Source organism: Sorghum bicolor, chromosome 1, assembly GCF_000003195.3.
Source record: "Sorghum bicolor cultivar BTx623 chromosome 1, Sorghum_bicolor_NCBIv3, whole genome shotgun sequence".
NCBI lineage: Eukaryota > Viridiplantae > Streptophyta > Magnoliopsida > Poales > Poaceae > Sorghum > Sorghum bicolor.
The window spans coordinates 6,404,471-6,427,575 of NC_012870.2; the positions used below are offsets into that span (position 1 = coordinate 6,404,471).

General features: G+C 47.5%; 3 protein-coding genes across 3 annotated transcripts; 1 reads left to right on the forward strand and 2 right to left on the reverse strand.

Annotated features, from left to right (window-relative positions):
• LOC8086210 lies at nt 831-4,318 on the forward strand. The gene is made up of 10 exons (XM_002463809.2): nt 831-1,574; nt 1,684-1,923; nt 2,017-2,112; nt 2,211-2,609; nt 2,699-2,834; nt 2,918-3,080; nt 3,189-3,314; nt 3,382-3,576; nt 3,692-3,814; nt 3,940-4,318. The coding sequence occupies exons 2-10, from the start codon at nt 1,707-1,709 to the stop codon at nt 4,051-4,053; spliced, it is 1,569 nt and encodes a 522-aa protein (XP_002463854.1). The 5' UTR covers nt 831-1,574; nt 1,684-1,706; the 3' UTR covers nt 4,054-4,318.
• Nucleotides 4,423-8,798, reverse strand: LOC8085916 (probable WRKY transcription factor 58). The gene is made up of 4 exons (XM_002466374.2): nt 6,462-8,798; nt 5,257-5,843; nt 5,019-5,165; nt 4,423-4,906 (listed from the first exon to the last, which is right to left on the reverse strand). Exons 1-4 carry the CDS (start codon nt 6,738-6,740, stop codon nt 4,645-4,647), a joined length of 1,275 nt encoding a protein of 424 aa, XP_002466419.1. The 5' UTR covers nt 6,741-8,798; the 3' UTR covers nt 4,423-4,644.
• On the reverse strand, nt 8,921-11,482 carry LOC110430089. The gene is made up of 7 exons (XM_021447039.1): nt 10,936-11,482; nt 10,731-10,825; nt 10,411-10,531; nt 10,191-10,309; nt 9,908-10,103; nt 9,671-9,817; nt 8,921-9,352 (listed from the first exon to the last, which is right to left on the reverse strand). The coding sequence occupies exons 1-7, from the start codon at nt 11,170-11,172 to the stop codon at nt 9,062-9,064; spliced, it is 1,206 nt and encodes a 401-aa protein (XP_021302714.1). The 5' UTR covers nt 11,173-11,482; the 3' UTR covers nt 8,921-9,061.

A 23,105-nucleotide genomic window follows, 5' to 3' on the forward strand; every position in this document is an offset into this window, starting at 1 on the left:
CTAATCACGGACTATGTTTTTTTTGTCATGTCTGTTTCTGATGGAGTAGTTTGTAGACCTGTACTGTACTGCTACTTTGGAAGTTTCAGCCGCACAGATGGTGGTACGTCCATTCGCATTGCCACAAATTCCATTCCATTCCAATTCTTTTTCCTGGAGTTGGATTTGACAATACGCGGCTCGAGTGTGGCGTGGCCCTACAAGGCGAGCACGCCACCAGCAGACAGACGACAGGCCGAGCAGGAAAACGAAAGGGGCCGGGCGTGTCGCATTATCATGATGTGCTCTTCCCATTCGAAAGAGAAAGGCCTCGGCTTGACCGGTTTGGCGCCTCTCTCTCTCTCTCTCTCTCTCGGGTTCTTGGTAGGTTGGGTTGGGAGGCCCTTTTCAGCAGCTGGAGCTGGCCTGCAAATCATTTGCTGAAATGAAAAATTCCCTCTTCGGTTATGGTATTGGCTTGCAGCTGTCTGCCTCCAAAAAAGGAGCTCTTTTTCGGAACACTACTAGTAGTAGTATATTGCAGCACCCCAATTATATATGGTGATATTTTGCTCAGGTGTCCACGTCAGTCTCAGTCCCTCAATCAGCTTTGGAGATGCCTCAGCGGCTCAGCCTCACGACGAGTAATCCAAAGTTTTTTTTTAAAAAAATATTCTCTGATGGAGTAGGAGTACATATTTTGCTGAGATTTGCAAGCCACCCAGAAAGATATACTCGTATCAATCAGCTGCATATTTTTCTCCCACAACCAGTTTGTCGCTTCAATCCATTAGGTTTCCTCCATGACCAGGTCTTGAAGTTTATATACACGCACCTACATACTCTACTGCCCATTTGACTCTGCCAAACCTGGCCACACGAAAACCAAACCTTGATCATGGACATGGAGCAGAGTTAGTTGCTGTGTCACCTAACCTGTATTCCCTTGCCTTCCCCCAGCACGCACAAACCTACCAAAAAAAAAAAAAACAAGGCGACTTCCACTAGACCATTAGAACCTTCACCGGTTCACCCACGGGCATGGCCTGAATTGTTTAGCGCTTCATGAGTCCCTGCGGCGGCTGGGGTCTGGGGCAGGCGGCTGGGGCTCCACCGGTTCTTCGAACACGCGTGACAGCGACCTGTACCATCTCCCCCAGCCCGGCCCGGCCCCGGACCTCCCCCCTCCTCTGATGATTTATATTGCCGTGCCTTTGCGGAGCAGAAAAGCAGAGGGATCAACACGCTTCCGGCAGCACACACGGGTCATCCCGCTGCCATTATATTTCTCTAATCGCATGCACATCACGTTCTCGCGTGGAGGAGGATGCCGCTTCGCATTTGCCGTTGCCGCGGATTGCAAGTAGAGGGGGGCAGCTGAGGATTTGATTCAGGTTGCTTCTTCTGGGTGCTTGCCTTCTCGCTCGCCTAGTCGCCTGGCCTGGCTGCTTCAGAATTGCCGCCCGTGAGGCCGTGAGTCCGTGACCTCTGATAAAAGCGGAAGCTTTCTTGTTAGCATTATCCGCGGAGAAATATAGAGAGCGCGGAGACACTTGGAGGCCGGTCAGTTGCTGTTCCTGGATCGATTGATAAGGGTAACTACTTAATGCCTTTTGATGATTTGGTGATCGTTATTTGATCAGTTCTTGAAGGTTGCTGATTCTGCAAGGTGCGACTTGCTTTTTTTCTTGGTGGTCGATCCAGGTGCGTAGCCTAGTTAGGCGGCCATGGGTTCTTGCGTGTCGTCGACGAGGCATCGGCGGCGGTCGAGGAAGCTGTCGGTCGCGGCGAGGAAGTTCCGGCGGAAGGTGTCCTCGGCGATCGCCGACGCGCCCATCATCCGCGGCCGGCACGGGGTCGTCCATGTGGAGGCGCCGGACTCCAACGTCACCCTGCACCTCACCAAGCTGCAGTGGCAGCACAGCCAGATGGACGCCGGGAGCGGTAAATAGCAGCAGCATACTCATCCTCCTTCTGAATTCTGTAATTGGTACCAGCAGTAGCAGATTTCCTTACACCTCTGCAAATTTTGTGCAGTGATTTGCGAAGAAGCATGGTACGATTCTGTCAGTATCCTGGAGTCACCGGACTCCGACGATGATCTCGACAACGATTTCGCTAGCGTCAGCGGAGGTAATGTAGTTCAGACATTTGTCGTTCATAGTCACAAACTGAAAACTTGAACTGCAGTTTCAGACTTTCCAGTACTTACGTGTTCCCTTTCAATCCAGATCCTCTCCCTGATGTCACGGGCGGCTCAAATGCACCGCAGGCGCCGCAGCGCAAGGACGCAGCGTGCTTCTTGGACACCATGCAGCTCCTTAGGAGCATTGCAAATGCAGAAGCTTGTGATCAAAGTGAACAACCTGACAAGAGTGACGACTCGAATGTTGCTGCAACTAACAGTGGTACCTGCAATGATGAGGAGTTCTGCAGTAGCACACTGAAGGAACTTCAGGCTGCAATGTCGCCGCGGCCGTCGTTCCCGGCGTCGATTCCGAGCAACAAGGTCCAGCCGATGCCGATCGTTGGTGTCAGCCCGCACCATCAGCAGCAGAAGAAGAAAACAGCCGTGGTCAGGCTCTCGTTCAGGAGGAGGTCATATGAGGGTGACGAGATGACCGAAATGAGTGAGTTGCTTAGCGTTCAGTAGCTGAATTTCACGTAATGCGTCCGTTCAGTAGCTGAATTTTACTTTGCTGACAAATTCCAATCCCAGGTGGTTCTGCAAATTACTTGTACCGCCCAAGGGCAGGTTTCACGGTGCCGTGTTCAACCGGCGAGAAACTGTCAGAAGGTTGCTGGTCGGTTCTTGAGCCATCGACGTTCAGAGTCCGAGGGGAGAGCTTCTTCAAGTAAGAAGCAGTGGCATTATTAAACAGAATTCTGACAATATCATACGTGATTATGCCTGACTGAATCTGTTAAATTCCTGCAGGGACAAGAGGAAGTACCCAGCTCCAGACTGCTCCCCTTACACTCCTATTGGAGCGGACATGTTCGCCTACACGAGGAAGATTCATCACATTGCGCAGCACCTCTCCCTTCCATCTCTGAAGACACATGAGACATTTCCTACTCTCCTCATTGTCAACATTCAGGTAATTCAGTAGGTCATAAAGGGTTCTTAATCGCTACTTTTTAACTACCGACTGTCAATTGGTTATCAGTTCTGGCTTCTGAGCCTGACAGTTTACTTGTTCGTGCAGTTGCCCACCTATCCTGCTACAGTGTTTGGCGATAACGACGGTGATGGGATAAGCCTAGTTCTGTATTTCAAGTTATCTGACAATTTTGACAAGGAGATTTCCCCTCAATTGCAGGACAGCATCAAGGTAGATTTCTCTTGTACATAGATGAAGCACCTCCTTAGGAAAAGTTTCTGACTGACTAGTTATGCAGAGGCTTATGAATGAGGAAACCGAAAAGGTGAAGGGATTCCCAGTAGACAGCATTGTGCCATACACAGAGAGGCTGAAAATCCTGGCTGGTTTGGCAAACCCTGAAGACCTGCAGCTGAGCACGGCAGAGAGGAAGCTGGTGCAGACCTACAATCAGAAGCCTGTGCTATCTCGCCCACAACACAAGTTCTACAAGGTAACTGACTGCATTTCCTCACTAGTTTATATACAAACAGGTGCTGAAATAGTAAAATGTGTTTTCAATTCTGACTGAAACATAAAAAATGTGTGTGTTTTCATTGATAATGCAGGGTCCAAATTACTTTGAGATCGATCTCGATGTCCATCGGTTCAGCTTCATATCGCGGAAAGGGCTCGAGACCTTCCGGGAGCGGCTCAAGCATGGTGTTCTTGATCTTGGTCTAACTATTCAGGTACTTAGTTTTCTTCTGCTCGTGGCTGAAAAGGGACCGCTTGATTTGTTTCAAAAAAAGAAAAAAGAAAAGTGACCCCTTGACTGAATGTCTGTAACTTAACCATGGTCTGATACTGGTTGCAGGCACAAAAGGCTGAGGAGTTGCCAGAGCATGTCTTATGCTGCATGAGGCTAAACAAGATCGACTTCGCCGACAATGGGCAGATACCGACGCTGATAACTGCAGCTGATGAGTAAAATCTGTCATGTTACTGTAGGGCTCTAACTTTCAGGAAAAAAGCAAAAGAGAGTGTGGTTTGTATAGAGCGGCAGATAGTTGTAGGAACTAACTCAAGTTTGTGAGCTAAGAAATACTGCACACAGATTTGTGTAAATACTTGTTGATCATTGCCCCAAAAGAGGAGAAAAAAGATATTGCAGCAATCTTCGTTATGAACTCTGAAGATGTATATACATGTCTGTTTTTTTTCTCTTTGAAAGGAAATACATGTCTGTGTTTTCAGTTGACGATTACTAATGGTTCAGTTACATCACCACACGAGTTCCTTCCATTCTTCAGCTAGAAGTTTTCCCATGAGAAAAAAAAGTGAAAATAAAAGAAATAAATAAAGAGAAAACAAATGTACATATATACCATGCAGCACAAGCACATGTTTAGCCGAAATCAACATGTCAGCTCCTCTACAACAGTTGAAATCTAATCGAATAACAATTAGCCGGCAGACACACACCTGCCCAAAAGAATCAATGATCCAGCCTCTATTATTCACACCCAGGAAAGCCACACTCCACATATGAGGCCAATGGCCAAGTCCAATCATTTCCCGGCTAGCACTCCTCCTTCAGCTGCCGAGCCCCCCAGTTCTCCTGAAACGCCCCACTTCCACTAGCCGTGTTCCTGGACGGAGGGCCCGGATCAGCAGAAGAGCCGCCTGCGGCGACGGTGGCGGCGGCGGCTTCGTTGCCTTGGCCCGGTGGGTCGTGGTTGTGGCGGCCGGTGTACGTCGTCAGGACGCACCTGGGGTCGGTGGACGCCCTCTCGATCTGCTTGCGCACGTTGCACTTGTCGGCGATGCACTTGTAGTAGCTCCTGCACAGCATTGAGCAGACCAGTGAGTATGCACTGAGCACCATCAGAGCTCACAATGGTTGGTGCACGTCACAAAATGTTCAGGATCAGATAGTCGAAGTGAATTTTTCACCTTGGCCGGTGGTTGCCCTTGACCACCTTCTGCCCGTACTTGCGCCACCGGTAGCCGTCGTCCAGGAGATCCACCTCGCTCGGCGTTTGGAGGATGATCTTGGGCTTCTTCACCACCCTCTGCCCGGCCACAACGCCGTCCGCGGCCCTGACCAAACAATCGCCAGACTGCCACGGTTCACATTGTCTGCGCGCGCGGCGCCTTATAATGTACTGGGACCAAGCAGAGAATAACTCACCGGCCGGGAGCCCCGTCGACGTCATCGTCGTCGTCGTCGCTGGGGCCGTCCACGTCCTCCTCGGCGGCGGCGAGGGCATCGTTCCCGCCGCCGGCGAGGCCGCGCTCCTGGGGGCGCGGGTGGTTGTGGCGGCCCTTGTAGGTGATCTCCTTGATGAACCCGTCGAAGGAGCGCTCCACGACCTTCTTGACGGGGCACCCGTCGCGGGTGCACTTGTAGTAGCTCCGCGGCGACTCGGCGTCCTTGAGCTGCTTCTGCCCGTACTTGCGCCAGCTGTAACCGTCCTTCGCCGGCTGCTCGATGGCTGGCGGCGGCGGCGGCAGGGCGTGCGCGTGCAAGCCGCTGCTGCCGCCGAAGAGCGCGGTCGCTCGCAGCTGCATGTCATGGTCGTATGGATTCCTGGGGAAGAAGACGGTGAAGTTGGAGTGCGGCATGGAGGAATCAGCAGCCGCCGGTCGGGGAGGAGGCCATTGCGGCGGCTGGTCCGCGACAAGGTACGGCGGGTATGGATCCACTCTGCCGCCCAGCGGCGATGGGGCGAACGAGGTGGGTTGCTGGTAGGACGGCGGCGGTGGCGCGTAGTTCGCCTGCATGGAGGGGAAACATGCAGCCTTGTTGTGAACTTTGAGGTATCATTGTCATTTGTCAATTGTACTGCAATATGCATGTGATAATTCGTAATTGCATGTTTACGTTGTGTTACCAGTCATGAAAGGATGATAAAATTCTCGCAAGTGCCAGTTGGCATTTAGGAGTAGAACCCGAGATTGGAGGCTTTAATTTGTATTTGTAGATTAATAATCCAACACGCTAGAACGTGCAAAGCTGAAAGTTCATTGCCAAGTACTTGTACAACTGCAGCCTGCTGTGTATCCCTGGCCAGCTAATTCTTTAGAAAACTCCAACGAATGATGGGCAAATCAATCCCTTAGCCAGTAATTAGAATAGAACGCCAGATCATTGCATCTTTTAGATTTTGTAACAGTGACTAAAGAGCATATGAATCAACTACATCTGACAGAAGACATGGTTCTGATCGTAGTTATTGGACCAAGATAGCAGTAGAAATATACCGTGATTGTCAAATGAACACATATACGACGATAAAATGAACTCAGATTCAAAGAGGAACTTGACTGACTTGCAATGAACACACATGCATCAAACTGAGAAGAAAGAATATAAATTAAAGACACGGAGTTTACCATGGAGAATAATGATTGAGGCACCAGGTTAATGGCAGGCGCCGCTGTCACCTCCTCGACGCCCCACGTCGGCGGCGGTGGCTGGGAGCTGACTGCACCACCAGCTCCGAGAAGAGCCATGAGGGACGACGATCCCTGATCAAACTCACCGCCAAACGCTGGCCCAGGGCCGCCGCCACCGCCACCGCCTCCACCGTCGAACACCCTTTCCTGTCCCTGAGCAGCAGACGCGAACGGCCTCTGGCCCATGGCGTCGCGGCGCCCGCGGCGGTCGTCCATTGCCGCGACCTTTCTTGCTTCTCTGGAGAAGCCAAGGAAGACTTGGCGGTGGCAATGACAGGGACGGCGGCCGACCAGAGAACAGACCAGCGACAAATAGAGAGGCAGGCCGAGAGCCCGAGAGAGATTGAGGGCTGCGCTGGCGGCCGCTGGGTTGCACCGTTGCTGTCAAGTGCAACGCCTGGCTGCCGAAGCGCGACCGGCTGTCTGAATGAACTCCGAACTGTCTCTGAATTCTAAACTTGATTCGTCTTCGATTGCCTCTACCAATGAGACGTATTTCAAAAGTCTCTAAACTGTAGTCTAGCTATATGCCACGCGGTTGAGAATTGAGATTATCTCAAAAATTGCCAAATGGATAGCCAGGCTAGCTTTCAGTTTTAGCTGTCACAGAGACCGCATGCTGTCTACAACTAAAGCTGCATTGTTTACGAGCGAGGCTCATCTACGATTTGCGAGTTGTAGCGCTAATTGTGGCGGACCATTACGAGTGGCATCGTCGGGCACACGGTCTCAAACAACGTTGACCAAGGCTCCCCATTGGTTCCGAGCATAGACTTTTTTTTTTTTTTTGAAGAGCTCCGAGCAGACTTCTCTAGGAGTCATTTAGATTTAGGAGCTTTGGCATCAAAATGTGTTTACTGAAACCTAAAGATTACCTGAAAATCTGAACTAATTAAACTCTAAAATTTACCGGAGCCAGTCCTCATCCAAGCTCTGGGCACACGCGATGGAACATCACCATCGCACACTTCAACCTTTTTTTTCCACGATCGAGTTATTCACCGGTATTTTATTACCGTATTTTATTATGAGGATAAAAGTTTACGAGTATACAAACGAGGCCCGGCAGCGAGAGACCAACGGGGTTCTTCACACACTTCAACCTATGAATTAATCACTAGTATTTTGCTTTTGTTGTGAACTTGTAATACATGCGGACTCTATTCTAAAATAAAAAGGAAGAAGGAATCCTAATCATGTTCTGTTTACACGTGGGCTCTTACTAAGCTCTAAATATTCGTAATACATGGAAAATATATGTTGTAATCAATAATATTTATTTGAGAATAAAGAATAGTCTTCTATCTCTTCTGTCTATGTGTTCTATTTTATTTACTATATTGATGATGAGAGATGGAGAGAGAAAAATTCTAACCGCTGTGGATGTGTTTTACAACAGTTTTCAATATCATCGTAAATTCCTAATCTCAATTGTCTTTGAGCGATTAGACACCGACCCGGTCAGCGCATATTTAGTCATCCATGGCCACACATTTCTTTGCGCTCGTGGACCAAAAGCCGAGCATTTCTTCTACGCTTGTGGGCCGAAAACTGTGAATGCTGGGCTCCTGTGCATCCGCTTCCCGCTCGCGGCCGCCAGAGGTCGGAGAAATTGAGATACACAAATAATTGCATTTTTTTACTTCTATAATTCATGTTTGACCGTTCGTCTTATTTAAAATTTTTTAATAAATATTATTTATTTTTTATGACTTATTTTATTGTTAAATTTATTTTTATAATGATTTATTTATTTTATTATTTGTATAAAAATTTAAATAAGACGAATGGTCAAACATGAATCATAGTAGTCAAGAAATACATTTATTTGTGGAGCGGAGGGAGTCCGTGAATGCAGAGAGGACAAAGGAGCTAAATAAATTTCAAAATACATAAATAGGAGCAAAAACAGAATGTGTCGTGGGAGGAGTTGAACACAAGACAGGAACCCATTACTCACCACTAAACCCTGAAGATGGTTTTGTGTTAGCTAATAAATATTAATGATCAGGCCAAGAAAGATTAGCTATGGAATATTTTATAATTAAACTACACCAGACCATTTAAGTCCAAGAAAGTTAGCTGTGAATATATACTGATCAGGCCATCTAAGTCCAAGAAAAAAATGTATTCCACCCAAAGCATACCTAAAATATCACACCGTACAATATAAAACATTGCAAAGTACATCACTTATAGAAGGAAAATAAAGAAAAAAAATAGAAAAATAAAGAAAACTTAAATAGAACAAAATAGAAAAGAAGAAAACTAAACTTCACAAGGTGCTCGGTGATATGTTGTGAGAAAGTGTACTATTTTTTATTTTTCCATTATTCCTTTGTTATCATAGGGACGAATGCAAGACGACAGTAGAATTTGAGCAAAACAAGAATATGTTTGGTTCATAAATTTCTGGCTTTTGGATAGAAAGACCTGCAGACAACATATACTCAAGTATAATTCACTGAACAACACAGATAGCGAGATTACTGGATGACTTACAAAATTGTTGCAATACATTTTGTAGAAGCTGCGACTCATACTTTGGTTTCAGAAAAATAGGTCGATGAAACAGCCAAACCAGCTGAATCGTATGTTCGGACAAGCCGCTGCCTCTTTCCAGGTGATTCCATCCAACAAAACTCTAAATGAAAAGAATCTAACTGGGAAACAGATTTGCTAATGTCTGATGGATATCCCATGTACATCCCACCAGGTAGCAATGTTATTTCATATCCTCCATCAAACTGAAGCAAGTTTTCATTTGCTGATCCTGTCCAGTTGACAGTTGTTGTTGTGCCAGTTCCGACTTTAGTTGATAAAGTATCCTATGAATAGAAATACCGAAATTCTTATTTACGTTCTTCTGAAGAAAATATACCGCTACTGTAAATGGCCATTTTTCCTCTACAAATTTTCTGATACTTACAAAGGGCACACAGCATAAACTTTTTTTTCTTTTTTTTTATGTGTAAACTAGATGTTTGACTAAGATAAAAGCTAAGGTATAAGCATGCTCATGCACACATGGATGGAGGAATAGTTGATTAGGTCCATTCTGCCAAAACATTAGTCAGAATTTTACGTTTCAAACAGTGGATTATGTTTCAAATTGCAACAAGCCAACAAGAAACTCTGAAACATACCTGAATCAATTGGCCATTACTGCCCATTTTGAGAACAACAGCTGTATCGGCTTCAGCAAGTGTTGCTCCATACACCCCACTCCTCTTAGTAACAGAATGCCCCTCCCATTTTCCAAGTAGTGTATTTATCCTATCACTGCTGGCACTCTAAAAGTAAAAGGTTGGGGCTAATTCAGCAAGATCCTGTCATAAGATAATTATACATGAAGGTTTCAGTGTCACAATGACTAAACTCACAGTGGTACCAACTGAATGGTGTTTAATAGACTGTGGCACTTCAGATCCCTGCCTCTTCTCATGAAAAACAAGAAGTGTGTCAAGCATTCCCTTTGGATCCATTATGTGGAAAGCCCTCATTCGACCATTGCCTTCAAGGGAGTAAAGACAATTTTCACATACAATAGAGGGCTTACGAGAAGGTATCTTCAAGTTTCTGGTGAAGACAAAATAGCTATGTTACACCTCGTATAAGAGTTTCACTACTGGACAATAAGCAACTAAATTTGTAGCTATTACTTACTTGGGGGATTCTTCACCAGTATCATCTTCTCCAAGCACACCAACCCGAAGGACAGTCTCCAGCATTCCAGCAGTCTGGTACCTCAGAGCAAATGCCTTTTTTTCAGGAAAGAACCCTATCTGTACATTAAACAATGCCACTCATTAACTAAGCCCAGACATACAGAATTCACAACTATAAGAAGGATGGCACCATGGGAAAAGTACAAATTTCAGTGCACCTGCTGATATTTGTCCACAGTGAACATGTTCGTCTCTTTGATTTTGTACTCCATCCATTCAGGTTCAGAATCCTCCTCGTCCACAATTGATATTGCAGAGGATGCTTGCTTAATGTACAACCTGAAAATCTCAATATGTAAATACATTGATTCAGGCAGATACAACAAGCAAAAGTATTGCGAATTATTTATTGTCACAGACCTGACGTAAACTAGAAATATACACGTACAAGCTGATTGAAAATTAGTATGCCAACTGAACACATTCCCAATTTAACATGGATAATGATATGATTGTTTTCTGTGGGAAGAAATATTACGATTGCAGGAGGCTGATGAGGTTGTCCTCCCCGTATGTGCTCACGGACAGCCGCGTGCTAATCTCCTGAAGAACCCTCCCGTGCGCGTCGAATTGCTACACAGAAGAGAAGCACAGGCGCGCACAACACTCAGCCAAATCACGAATCCGGAAACTGCAGAAAAGCTCGAAGATTAGAGGCAACTGGCAAAGAGGGCGGAGCGTACGTAGAACGAGCCATCCCACTTCCCGACGTTGAGGTCGAAGAAGCGATGCAAGTTGTCGATGCTCATGGAGTCGTCCTCGTCCACCTCCGGTGGACCTGCGACGGCCGCGCGGGCGGTGCACTGACGGCCGCGCCGGAATGCGGCGAGGCGTGCAGTGGGGAGAAGCCGGCTGCGGTGGCTCCTAGGCTGCGGGACGGCGGGGGCAGAGACGCGGAGGCCCACAAGGGCTTTTGCCATGGCGAGTGGAGTGGGGAGAGGCCGAGAGGGAAGCGGGATAGATGTGCTATAGCTTTGCCCCGCTTCTTGATGTCCTCGTGGGCCCTCGCGTGTCCGTTGTCCGGTTTACCCCGTCGCGCGTCGTCGCGGGCAAGGCCGGCGGAGCGGGACGACGGAGGCGCCGGGTCGGAGGCGCGGTGATGGCGGCGCAGGGCGACGGTGGCGTGGGCCGCGCGAGGAGGAGCTCAGGCGGGTCGCGTCGCGTGGCCGCGCGTGGAGCAAACAGCCGGGGAAGAAGATTAGCACGCACCACGCAGTGGAAGAAGAGATATGGTGGAGAGAGAAAAGAGAGAAGAAAAATCACGAAAAGAAAAGAAAAGAATATATTATAGGTATTTTACTCTTTTGCAATAAACATGAGTTATTTTATGAAATGGTTTAATAAAAACAAATTCAGCTTTGTTTGATTGATAAACCATGACAGAAAATACCGCTGGCTGATTTGTTGTGATACTATTGAATGTTGAATGACTGACAGATTCGATTGATAAACTTAAGCGAACAAGACGAAGCTGAGACGTACTGAACAAGCACATGTGTCTACTTGATATGCGGAGTTTTATCAAGCTATCAACGCGTATCAAGATGATGTATTTTTGCTGCCGAGAAAACATGTTACAGTTTATGAAATTCAAAACATCAGAAAAATGTGTCTTCCGGAAAAAGATGTGATCATGTGAATTCATTATTTCGTTTTATTTTGTTGATTTTGATTCTACCAACTACTGTACTCAATAAATTTTTCTATAGTTATACCTAATATTTCTATCTCTACCACTCTGTTTTAAAATTTTAGAAAACGCGTATCCTTATGACCTTATGCGCCTTTGACCGAAAATCAAACTTGTGTCTCATGTGAACTTGTTGAGCAAGACGACGTAATGTCTAGCAAGGAAACCGAGTATACAACCCAATAGTGTGTTTGGTTGGGATGTTAAAGTTTAACAGATATGTAGCAGTTTCGTCTTATTTGACAATTAGAGTCTAATTATTGACTAATTGAGCTTAAAAGATTCGCTTATCGTAAATAATCTATATTTAATACTCCATACATGTGTCCAAACATTCAACGTGACGGGTGGTAAATTTTAATAGGACAAACCAAACGGGATTTAATGTGTTGTTTTCTCACTATTTTAACTTCAAACCGCCCTTACACACTCACCGTACATCTATATGGTATGTGATCTGGATTTCATGGTCCATGTTCATACAAGTTACTTCCAATGTTGAATTCTATACAACATAAAAAGCATATTTGTTTTTTGAATTTCTCACAATTCGATCGACTTTTCGAAGCGTCTTAAAGTTTGTAGTAATCATTTCCTTTTTTTTTCATTCCAATTCATGTCGTGAAGCTTTGCAAGGATCTAATGTTTTCCTTTTCTGATTGAGCAATCTCCCGTCACCTTGACTAAAGTAGGATAGGCTAGTGGGCAGACCGGCTATAGAGAATGCTTTAAAAAATAAGATAAATATTAGATTTGTCCATATTAAAGGACAAAATTATCCCATTCTCTACACAGAAATAATACGGAACCGAGCAACTTCCAACTATACGAGGGTTCAAACTGTGGACTTTAGTGGTTGGATACAGGTTGCATACCACCACGCTATTATGCCCATCAGTAATAGCTCAAAAAACATTTTAAAACTTGAACTTATTGTATTTGCGGTTTTATAGTTTCACAAAACAATCACACCCTGAACATATGGCGTTGTATATTATGAAAAATAAACTAGCTGTCAAAAAAAAGCCAGCAAAGGTCGAAAAAAAAAACACATTTCGATCGAGTTGGACAGAGAACATTTACATATGAGCTCCTCTCAGCCATATGATCAAATATATACAAGAAATTATTAATATTTATAATGAATCACAAGTATTATTAGATTATATATATTTAAAACAAACATATTAGATGAATATATTTTATAATAAATATTTGAAAATACAAATGTTGCTAAAATTTTCTATAGATCGAGTCAAATTTAATAAAGCTTGACCCGCACATAATCTGTCGGCGTCTAGACTCGCGATCTAGGCACTGACGAGTATAAGTCTCCGTGACTACCCAAATTCGGATGGTGATGCAAGTGGGACACAGAGAGTTTATACTGGTTCGGGCTAAGAATGCCCTACGTCCAGTGTGGCTGTAGATTCTGTATAACCTTGCACCCAAAGGCGCTTGTAGTAGGGGGTACAAGCTGGTTGCGAGAGAGTGCTAAGTCCCAGGTCTCGGCTTGGTGGTGGAAAGAGTGCGGGTAGCTGCTCTGGAAGAGTGTGACGGTAGTGTATGCGTGCGTGTGTTCTGGACCTGTGCGTGTCATCCAGTTGTGAACCCTGGCTCCCCTTTTATAGTGTAAAGGGGAAGACAGGTTTTTACAAGAGTAGATTTCTTCTGTTGAATGGTGAAACCACAGTCCCGACCCTGTTGAGGCTGGTCCATCTCGTCCTTGAGGGATGGTTGACGGCATGGCTGTTCCTGTAGAGGGTTACCGAACCCTGTAGGGGTCGTGGGGGTCGGATCGCCGGTACTGCTGCATATCCTGTCAACAGTGGGAAATGACCACAAACAGTGGTGCTGATTTACCTCACCCATTCCCTTTCTCCTGTGCGGTAGTGTGCTACAGTGAACAGGGGTAAGGGTGTATAGTGACAGAGGTAAGGCCACAGTGACCGGGGTGGTTGAAACAGTCGTCGCCTTGCCCTGCCGCGTTATGGGGGCCGTCGCGTCCGTCATGTCGGGGGAAGTCTTGTTACCCAGGTGGAGTGGGGTCCGGCGCCCGAGCCTAGACGGGGTCGGGCGAAACGGAGCTTGCGTCCGAGGCCCTGGGGGGTCGGGCGAGTCGGAACTGGCGTCCGAGGCCCTGGGGGGTCGGGCGAGTCGGAACTGGCGTCCGAGGCCCTGAGGGGTCGGGCGAGTCGGAACTTACGTCCGAGGCCCTGAGGGGTCGGGCGAGTCGGAACTTGCGTCCGAGGCCCTGAGGGGTCGGGCGAGTCGGAACTTGCGTCCGAGGCCCTGATGATTGTGGTTAGTACGTTCCTTTGCGTTTTTTATTGCTCTGATTTGGGTATCCCTTATTATGGTACCCAACAGTAGCCCCCGAGCCTCTGAAGGGGTGAGGTCACCTCTTTAGAGGTTCTCTTCCCACGAACTGTAGTCGACTCGGAGCCTTTTACTTTTTTCCGGGGGGTGCGCGCGAGTGCACCCGCCGGGTGTAGCCCCCGAGCCTTTTGGAGGAATGATGTTATTCCTTCAAAGGCTTTCACCCCTTGACATCTTTAGTCTGGAGTGTTTCAAGGAAAAGGTTACGTGTTCTTTACACGTAGTGCCTGTTCCTGTGGTGCGAGGAAACCCCCGAGCCCTTTCCCCGCAAGGGTCGATCAGGTTCTTTCTCGTCTTGTAATTTCGTCCCTCATTCTTCCTTTCGCTCGGAGGAGGGGTGGGTCGTGCCGTACTACCCTCGGTGGGCGAGTGACGACACTTCCCGGGAGCTGCAGGCGGGTAGATCCGAGTGGATGTCCGAGTCCCGTTCGATAGGGGTCGGCTAGTGGCCTTATGGGCACATCTCAAAAAGTACCCGAGGGCAGTCACGGTGGATGTCGGAACCGTTCGTTAGGTCCTGAGGGCTCGATGCCTCCCTCGATGGGGTCCCACTCTCGTGGCACCCGCATGGGTCTCGGATATGACTTGCAAAGATGCGCCGACTCCCTGTAGGGTTCGGACCTTGGCCTCTATTGTGCTCATCTCCAGTCATCCCTCACTCAGTTATCATGAGGCGACTGTTCGAACCTGTGTCGCAGGTCAGTCTCGCAACCTCTAGAACGTAGGTGGCCATGGCCTGGGGATTTTGGGCCTTGAAAGGCTTTCTTTAGACTCGTTCTTTCGCGTCGGGGTCGGGCGAGACGGAATCTGACGCCCGACTGAGACCTCCATGCGACGCTTGGTCAGCGGGGGGTCGGGCGCCGCGTCCCTTGGAAGGAACCGCCCTGACATAACTTTTTAGGGCGCTCCTTTTGAGGCGCGGCGCGTGGGGACTCGAAACGGCTGTGCCGTCTCGCCCCGGTTTGGACGGGACGTTTCGCCTGCGAATTTAATGCGCGCGTGCGGTGGGTGCGGGAATCGGAGGGAGTTGGCGCTTCGAGTTTTTCACCTAAGTGGGCGACGGTTGCTCTCTCTCTCTCTTGGCCTTCCTCACAGGGGCGTGGTCGTGGCTCGCCCCTTCTATAAAAGCGGCTACTGGGGGCTTGATTTCTTTCCTCTCGCTCCCGCGCCACCAAGCCTTTGCCTCCTACTCTTCTTTGCGCCGCCGTCCACTCCACCTTCACTGCGCAGACTTTCCTCTTCCTCCTGAAGCCATGGCCGGCGTCGAGGCGTGGCCGCCGAGCAATGTGACCAAGTCCGCGCTTGAGGCGCGCGTGAAGGCCGGGATTCTTCGTCCTCTCAAGGACGTCGGGTTCCCGGAGTGGATCGTTCCCTCGGCGAACGACAGGGAGCCAAACCCGCCGCCGGGCAATGTGGTGTGCTTCCTGTCGTTCCTAGACCGGGGGTTCGGAGTTCCGGCCGGCCGCCTGATCAGGGCCATCCTCCACCACTATGAGGTGGAGTTACACAACCTGAACCCAAACTCGGTGATTGTGGCAGAACCACCTAAATTATATGGCCCACATGCACCTATCATTGTCATTAAGACCTCTGATTACTGCACATGAGAGTCATATAACCCAGGTAGTCTGTCGGGTGCCCTTAGAGGACCCCGAATCATCCACATTTTAACTCATACAGGATCAACATGGAGTTACCACAACATTACATCATTTGTTACAAAAATAACTTACATTGGAGTGCGCAAGATTTATAACTCAATTTACAACATATGATGGAATATAAACAACTAAATTTCCAAAAGGTGTGTGGAGTAGCGGAAGCATCTTAGGTGAAGCTTCTAAGGTAGAAGAGGTGGATAAATCATGTCGCGCCCACCGACATGACCTCCATTAGCAGCATAAGTCAGCACCTGCAACAGGGGTTATAAAACCCTGAGTATGGGAGTACTCAACAAGACTTACCCGGCAGAAAAAGAGGAGAACTTAGGAATGCAGGCTTGGGGTAGACAAGGAGTGGCTGAGCAAGGAGCCAAATTGTTTTGCCAAAAAGCTTACTAATAGTGCATCCTTACTTTCAAGTTTTACCCACGAATTCCTCTCCTTAAGAGGTCGAGGAGTTCGAGGACAGTCTATCTAGTTGCTTCTCACAGACAAGTCTGTAAGTTCCTCGTCCTTAATCAAAGTATTATCTATCCAACGGCCAAAGCTTCATGTCACTCTGAGTCCGGGAATTGGGATCCGAACCTCATAAGACATTTTCCCCCTTTCTCATTTTATCGCTTAGTTGCATATTTAACTACGATGAGGGTCGAAGGAATTGAGTCTCCCAATCGGGGAGCAACGACAATTCGAATCGCTTAGCAATCCAGCTGGAGTTCCTAACCACCCGACATATGTAGAACCAAATCTTGCATATATCAACCCGAATCAAGCTCTCCCCAAATTTGACCAGGTTCGCGGCACCCGAGAGCACAGTACTCCACCATCCTACAGCCGATCTAGATGTTTTCCGGTCATCTCAGATCCGTAAGGTGGGCACACGTTACTCTCGCCATCTTTCCACTCCCAGTGCGCGAGTAGCTGTTCGCGTCGAGGGATTACAAGATCGGGCTTACCGAGGGCAAGTGGCTAGTACTATAAATTCTCAACCCAGCAGGCCATCAACGGAACGGTCCTTAATCAACACAGTCGGAGACACTACTTTAAGACTCCATTCTTAGAGCAAGTCCACCGACCGGTCTCAAATTGAAACATCACTGATCGTAAGTGTATCCCACAACAACCCTTCAAACTTTCTTGTTTAAAAACCTATCTAGTAGCAGGGCTAAGCATCGCTACGCAGTTTTAAAATAAAACAGGTGTCAAGGACAGGATACAGATATCAAGGTAGTAAATGCAGCAAGTAGGTTAACCCAATTCTCAACTACCTAATGCAGCATTTTCAATTCATAAGTGATAAAAGATTCAAAACATTCAAGGAGGGGTTAATGCATCCGGGGCTTGCCTTGGTTGCAGGGCAGAGAGGGACCCTCGGAGACTTCCCAAGTCTCGGATCCGACTTCCTCGAACGGAGCACCGACCTCGGGGTTCGGTTCAACGGGCGCTCCTTCGGTCACGGACACTATACGCAAAATGATGAATGCTTATGATATGCGTATGACAAATATGTAAGAAGGACCAAATCGAGTACAACTCGCCTTCTTGATGCAATACAGAATTATCACTAAATAAAGTTGTTTAACATCTTAATGTTTTTACCCAAGAGGTTGCATCTGTAAAATAAAATCTCTTTTAATTCATAATTAACCTGAATTAACTAATTATTAATCTTATTTACCTTAATTAATTCTTAATTAATTACTAATGACAATAATTAAGCATTAAGGGCAAACAATAATTAAATGCCAAAGGTCATTAAGGTCAATGACCTCAGGTCATCACATAATCCCAAAATCACTCAAACCCTAATTTTGAGAATTTAACTAATCATTACCTAATTATTTTGGAATTATTACTAATTAAGGGTATAATAATATTTTATTCAAACTTCATCCAAGTGCCACCAAATTTTGTGTGATGCCAGGGAATAATATTCAGAGGCATCCCACAAATTTTGGTGATTTTTGGACATATCACTAAATTATTGAAATTCATGATAGTGTTATTTACTAAATAAAGGCTACCATTTTCATACATATATATATTGCTAGAAAATAAAACCTAGCATTTTTTCTGTGTTCTACATACTGCATAGAACATATCCAAATATTTTCACTATTTTCGAATCTGCACAACTTTTCTATATATATTCAAACATAAATCAAATTTGCACACATAACCAGGACAGCAGCATATATGTAACTTCATTCAACCATAATTAGAGATCCAAGCATCCAATAAAGGTGATATTAGACTTTCTGAAAAGCTTAGATAATTTTCTGCAACTTTGTTATTATCTTCGAGAACTGATTTAATAGATAAGATGGCCAAATAGCATGAAGAAACATTCCTGTCCAGACCATGGACAGAATCAGACATTAAGCTTCATACATCTATAACCAGAGTTATAGATCACCAAAATTCATGATCCATAACATTTTGGAAAGCTTATGAAAATTACCACATTTCATCTTTTATCATGAAAGCATGATTCATAAGTTTAGCAAGTTGAAATTATACTACTACAGAAACTGATCCAGGATTTGACAGAGGGGAACCATTTCTGAAACTTAAATTGAAACAAGCATAACTCAGAAACTACAGGGACAAATGCCACCAAAATTTAACACCAGGTAGATACATGAATTATATACAACTTTGTTATAGACAAGTTTCATATCCAACATTATTTACCTAGAGCAATTTATAATGTTCCAGAAACTATCTAGAAATCACTAATAATTGAATTACAGAGAAAAACATTTCATTTATGTTCCAAACTTAAACCTGGGCAAAACCCAGCTCACCAACAGTTGGAATACATCAAAGAGATACTAGAAAATATCACGGTCATCCCTAAATAAGTACCTTTCATGTCTTTATTAATTTATTTAGATAAATAGACAAAGTAATAACCATATATCAAAAGTACACAGTAAAATCTGAGAAAACTACAGAGGCTCATATATTCTCTCCAAAGTCTACTGTATAAATTTCATGCCATTTGGTTAAGTATAGCAATTTCCATGAAAAAGATAAATTTCCATCACAAGGAAGCATGTAACAACAAGATAAATAAGAAACTCGACATTTTCTACACACACATAGCTAAATTATGTATCTATATGATATAACAACCTCATATAAAGGTAGAGGAACCATATTTTACATTTATTCATTTTTAGTTTAATTGTAAACTATTTAATAAGCACTACACAAGATAAATCAATAACTTAATCATATGTCATCCAATGAATCTAAAAACTTAACCACAGCACACACACATAATCATTAGTCTACCATAAAAGTTTCATCTTAAAAGAAGCTATACAGCAATAGATATGAATTTCTTCCTTTTAAGCATAATTAAAAGACATAATTCATAACTAATTATTTTACTATAAAACATAGTCAGTTCCATATTTTTAATAAAAACTAGACATTTCAAGGAGCACAACAAAATTTGGTTCACCAAAATTGGAGTTACCAAGCTCCAGATATGAATTTCCAAAGATTCTAACAAATCATCTGAGTCACGAACTTCGCAATTAGACCCCTGCCTTGTGTCTAATTCAAACGCGAGGTCCCTGGCACGAACTGAAAACAGAGGAAGCTCGTCGGAGCTTGTGGTTTCGACTGTGGGATGCGTATCTGTGGCAACGGAGTGGCGAGGGAGCTTTCTCGGACTCATGCGCATTTGATGGTGTCCTCCACTCGGTCGGAGATGGCCTGCAGAGGCATGGCCACGCGGAGGTGGAGCTCGGCTGTGCAGACTGGCGGCGATGTCACGGCCCACTACCTACCGCGTGGTAGAGAGCAAAACGAAAGGCGCGTGAGCATCAGTGACTCACCGGGAGTGTGTACAGGTGCCTTTCAGCCGTGGAGATGCACTAGAGTGGCTTGGCCACGGTGAGGTGCTCCTCGACGGCGCTTTTGGCCGGAGCTGGAGAGGAGTAGCTCGGGTTGGAGCTATGACAGGTTAGAGCTTGCGAGAGGGCGCGCAATCGGTTGCTAAGGTCTTGGCGAAGCTGCTGGTGTACTCGGGGTGCTTGGGAAGGGAGCGAGCGAGGCTAAATTCGCAGGCGCAGCACGGTCGTCGGCGTTGGGCGAAAAAGGGAAAAACGAGGCGGCCGAGCAGTGGGATCACCGAGGGGAGTGGATGAGCACGCTGGGGGCTCGTCCACATCACGGCGGGCTCACGCAGCCAAGCAGCTGCGTGGCCAGGCGCGTGGCGGCACTGGACGCAGCGGCTCTGCCCCCGGCGGCAGAGCATCCCCCCTGCTCGAGCACTGTAGCGAGCTCTAACCAACCAGTTTTGTGGTTTTGCAAAATTCGCCCAAAAGTTAAACTGGAGCCAAAATTCCACCAAAACAAAAGTTCTTCAGAATTTTGCAAGCTACAAAACTTATTTTGGTGACCAAAGCCAATTCTGAGTGGAACAAGATGAATTTGACAAAACAGTTTGAAATTCAAATCTCAATTTGGGGGAAATTCCAATTTTTGAATTGGAGCAGATCAGAATTTCCAAAATTACTTTTGATTTTGCATAACAACTTGAAAAATTTCCAACAAGAAAGTTGTTCAAATTTTTCAGCTCTACAACTTTCATGTTGGTCACTTTTCAAAATTCCAAATAGATTTTGAATTGGGGATTCAAATTGGAAAAGGGGACACTTTTTGGAAATCTGTATTTTCAAAATTACTTTGAATTTTGTATTGAAACTTCAAAAACTCAAAACACCAAAGTTGTACATCTTTACAAGATCTACAACTTTGCTTTTGAACTCAACCTCAAATTTTGTTTGGTTTTTAAATTGTGAAAAAGGGGGCAAATCCAGGGTTTTAAAATCAGGGTTTTCCCCCCTATTTTATCGGAAACCTTCCGCCCTAGGGGTTATACAACCAACACAAGCATCACTTCACAACATAAGTACACTCTACTTCCCTAAGCACAAGCAATCAAAATAAACTTGTTTTAAGTTGATGCATAATAATGTGCTTAACAAATATGCTTTGCAATGCTTATGATGACATGATCCGTTTTTAGTGTTCGTAACATCAGGGATGTTACAGTGATGCAGGCTGCCGTCTTCACCACGGTCTGCGAGGGGTTCCTGGGGGTTCCGGTCAACTGGAATCTCTGGCTCCACCTCTTCAAGGCGGAGATGTCGGCTCGTTACGTGGGGAAGGAGAAATTCCCCCTGCGGGCCGGCGGCTGCACGCTGCAGCTTTGTCAGCAGCGGGCCGGGCTGTACATATGGAGCTCGATGCCTTCGTCGAACCGGGGGTGGCAGAGCGGGTGTTTCTACCTCCGGAACGACGGCGGCTTGCTCCCGAAGTACTCCGGGAAGATGGTGACGGAGGTTCCCATGAAGTGGGCGTGGGGTGCTCCGTCCGACGAGCAGAAGAGGCTCGCCCCGCTTCTCGCGGGGCTTCAGAAGTTGCGAGATGCCGAAGTCACCGCGGCGACGGTGGCAATCGCCTTCCACAAGAGGAGTTTACTTCCGCTGGCGCAGCGGCGAGTGCCCATGTTCGAGATGACCCGGGGGGTCCCCTGGGCCGGGACGAGGATGTTGGCCGAGCCGATTTCGGCCTCGGACATCACCGCCCGGGTCGAGAAGACGACACACCTAGAGATGAAGAATTCCCGGGTGTTGCCGATGCGCCCTGAAAAGGGCTACATTTCCCTGGTAAGTATGGATTTTTTGTGCCTTCTTTTCGTATCCTTCTCGTCGTGTCCTTGACTCCCGATCGTTCGCAGAGGATGGGGGTCGTCAAGGACTCCCTACCCCCTGTCCCAGAGGACAAGGAGTTCCGGGCCAGAATCGGGCTCGGAACGAGGAGCAGAAGAAGGCCAAGGAGGACAAGAAGGCCAAGGCAGCGCGGAAAGCGCAGCGGCGGGAGATCTCCGCCAAAAATCATCGTGAAGCCGAGAAGGCAGGGGTCGCCCCGCCCCCCTCTCCCGAGACTTCGGTCTCGGAGATAGAGGGCGGGGGCGGCGACATCGACTGGCTTGACGAGCTGATGGAGGAGGACGACGTTATCCCTCCGGCCGGCGGGGGAGTCGAGGCCCCGGAGGGGTCGAAGACCCGAGGGGGGTCGGAGGCCCGAGGGGGGTCGGAGGCCCGAGGTGGGTCGGAGATCTGAGAGGGGTCAGAGGCCCCCCAGGGGGCCTAAGCGCCGGGGGGCGGACAGGCCGCCCCCCACATCATTGTGGATGATGAGGACAGCGCCCCTCGTGAGGGTTCGGCCCCGGTGGGTCCTCAAGAAGGGGAGAGGGCGTCGGAGGTCGGATCCGAGGCGCTACCTCAACCGGTAGTGCCGGAGGCTCCGGCCGAGCCCGCCCCAGCGACCGGGGTGGGAACTGATGCCTCGGCGGAGGCGTCGCAGGCCGAGACTGCCGCGGTATCTCCTGCGCCGTCGGCAGGCGAGGCCAGGGTCGAACCGGCGGCCCCTGGTGCCGCGGGAGGCCCCTTAGGAGCTCCGAGCTCCCAGAAGAAGTCTGCTCCCCGAGCGAGGTATGCATGAGGGTTTCTGACTCCTCAGCTGATTTTTTGTTTTTCTCTTTCTTCTAACTTGTTGTTGTTCCCCCAGCCGTAAGCAGAAGGCGCCCTCAGTGGCGCTGGCCCCCCTGAAGGCCGTAAAGAGGGGGGCTCAGTCGACTCCCGGGTCGGCTAGGCCCGTGTCTCCGCCGCCTCCAGGCTACGAGGAGGCAGGACGCCACCCGGGGCAAGACACGGGGGCGCCGAAACCCCAGGGACCGGAGGACGCTGACCTCGGAGGCGCGGCCCGTCCTGCGTGCGCTGAGGAGGGGCGAGCCATCGTGGTGTCCAGCGCGGCGCCCGAGGCCCCCGCTGCGGGGAGGGAGGAGGAAACCGGATGGGGCAAGAGCCCCGTAATCTGGCCCAACCTCGGCGATGCTGAGGGGGGAGCCAGATTTGTCCTGGACGACCCGTCAGAGAGTTACCTCTGGCAGGGTCTGGATGCGTGTGGGCGCGCCGGTGTCGAGGCCCTCAACCGAGCTACCCAGCTTGTGGGTCGCGACATGTTTAATTTGGCTCAGGTGAGATTTTTCTCCGCGTTATAAAGTAGTTTTGTGCTTACCTTTGCGGTACTAACCCCG

What these genes read in the sequence shown, in the direction of transcription:
- LOC110430089 (XM_021447039.1), bottom strand. Translation starts at nt 11,172, where the DNA reads ATGGCAAAAGCCCTTGTGGGCCTCCGCGTCTCTGCCCCCGCCGTCCCG. An exon ending in AGTGGGATGGCTCGTTCTAC is followed by an intron (nt 10,826 to 10,935) that starts GTACGCTCCGCC and finishes TCTTCTGTGTAG; the next exon opens with CAATTCGACGCGCACGGGAG. An exon ending in GTAATGGCCAATTGATTCAG is followed by an intron (nt 9,353 to 9,670) that starts GTATGTTTCAGA and finishes TTCTATTCATAG; the next exon opens with GATACTTTATCAACTAAAGT.
- LOC8085916 (XM_002466374.2), bottom strand. Translation starts at nt 6,740, where the DNA reads ATGGACGACCGCCGCGGGCGCCGCGACGCCATGGGCCAGAGGCCGTTC. An exon ending in CTCAATCATTATTCTCCATG is followed by an intron (nt 5,844 to 6,461) that starts GTAAACTCCGTG and finishes CCCTCCATGCAG; the next exon opens with GCGAACTACGCGCCACCGCC. An exon ending in AAGGGCAACCACCGGCCAAG is followed by an intron (nt 4,907 to 5,018) that starts GTGAAAAATTCA and finishes AATGCTGTGCAG; the next exon opens with GAGCTACTACAAGTGCATCG.
- LOC8086210 (XM_002463809.2), top strand. Translation starts at nt 1,707, where the DNA reads ATGGGTTCTTGCGTGTCGTCGACGAGGCATCGGCGGCGGTCGAGGAAG. An exon ending in CCAGATGGACGCCGGGAGCG is followed by an intron (nt 1,924 to 2,016) that starts GTAAATAGCAGC and finishes AATTTTGTGCAG; the next exon opens with TGATTTGCGAAGAAGCATGG. An exon ending in AATTGCAGGACAGCATCAAG is followed by an intron (nt 3,315 to 3,381) that starts GTAGATTTCTCT and finishes CTAGTTATGCAG; the next exon opens with AGGCTTATGAATGAGGAAAC.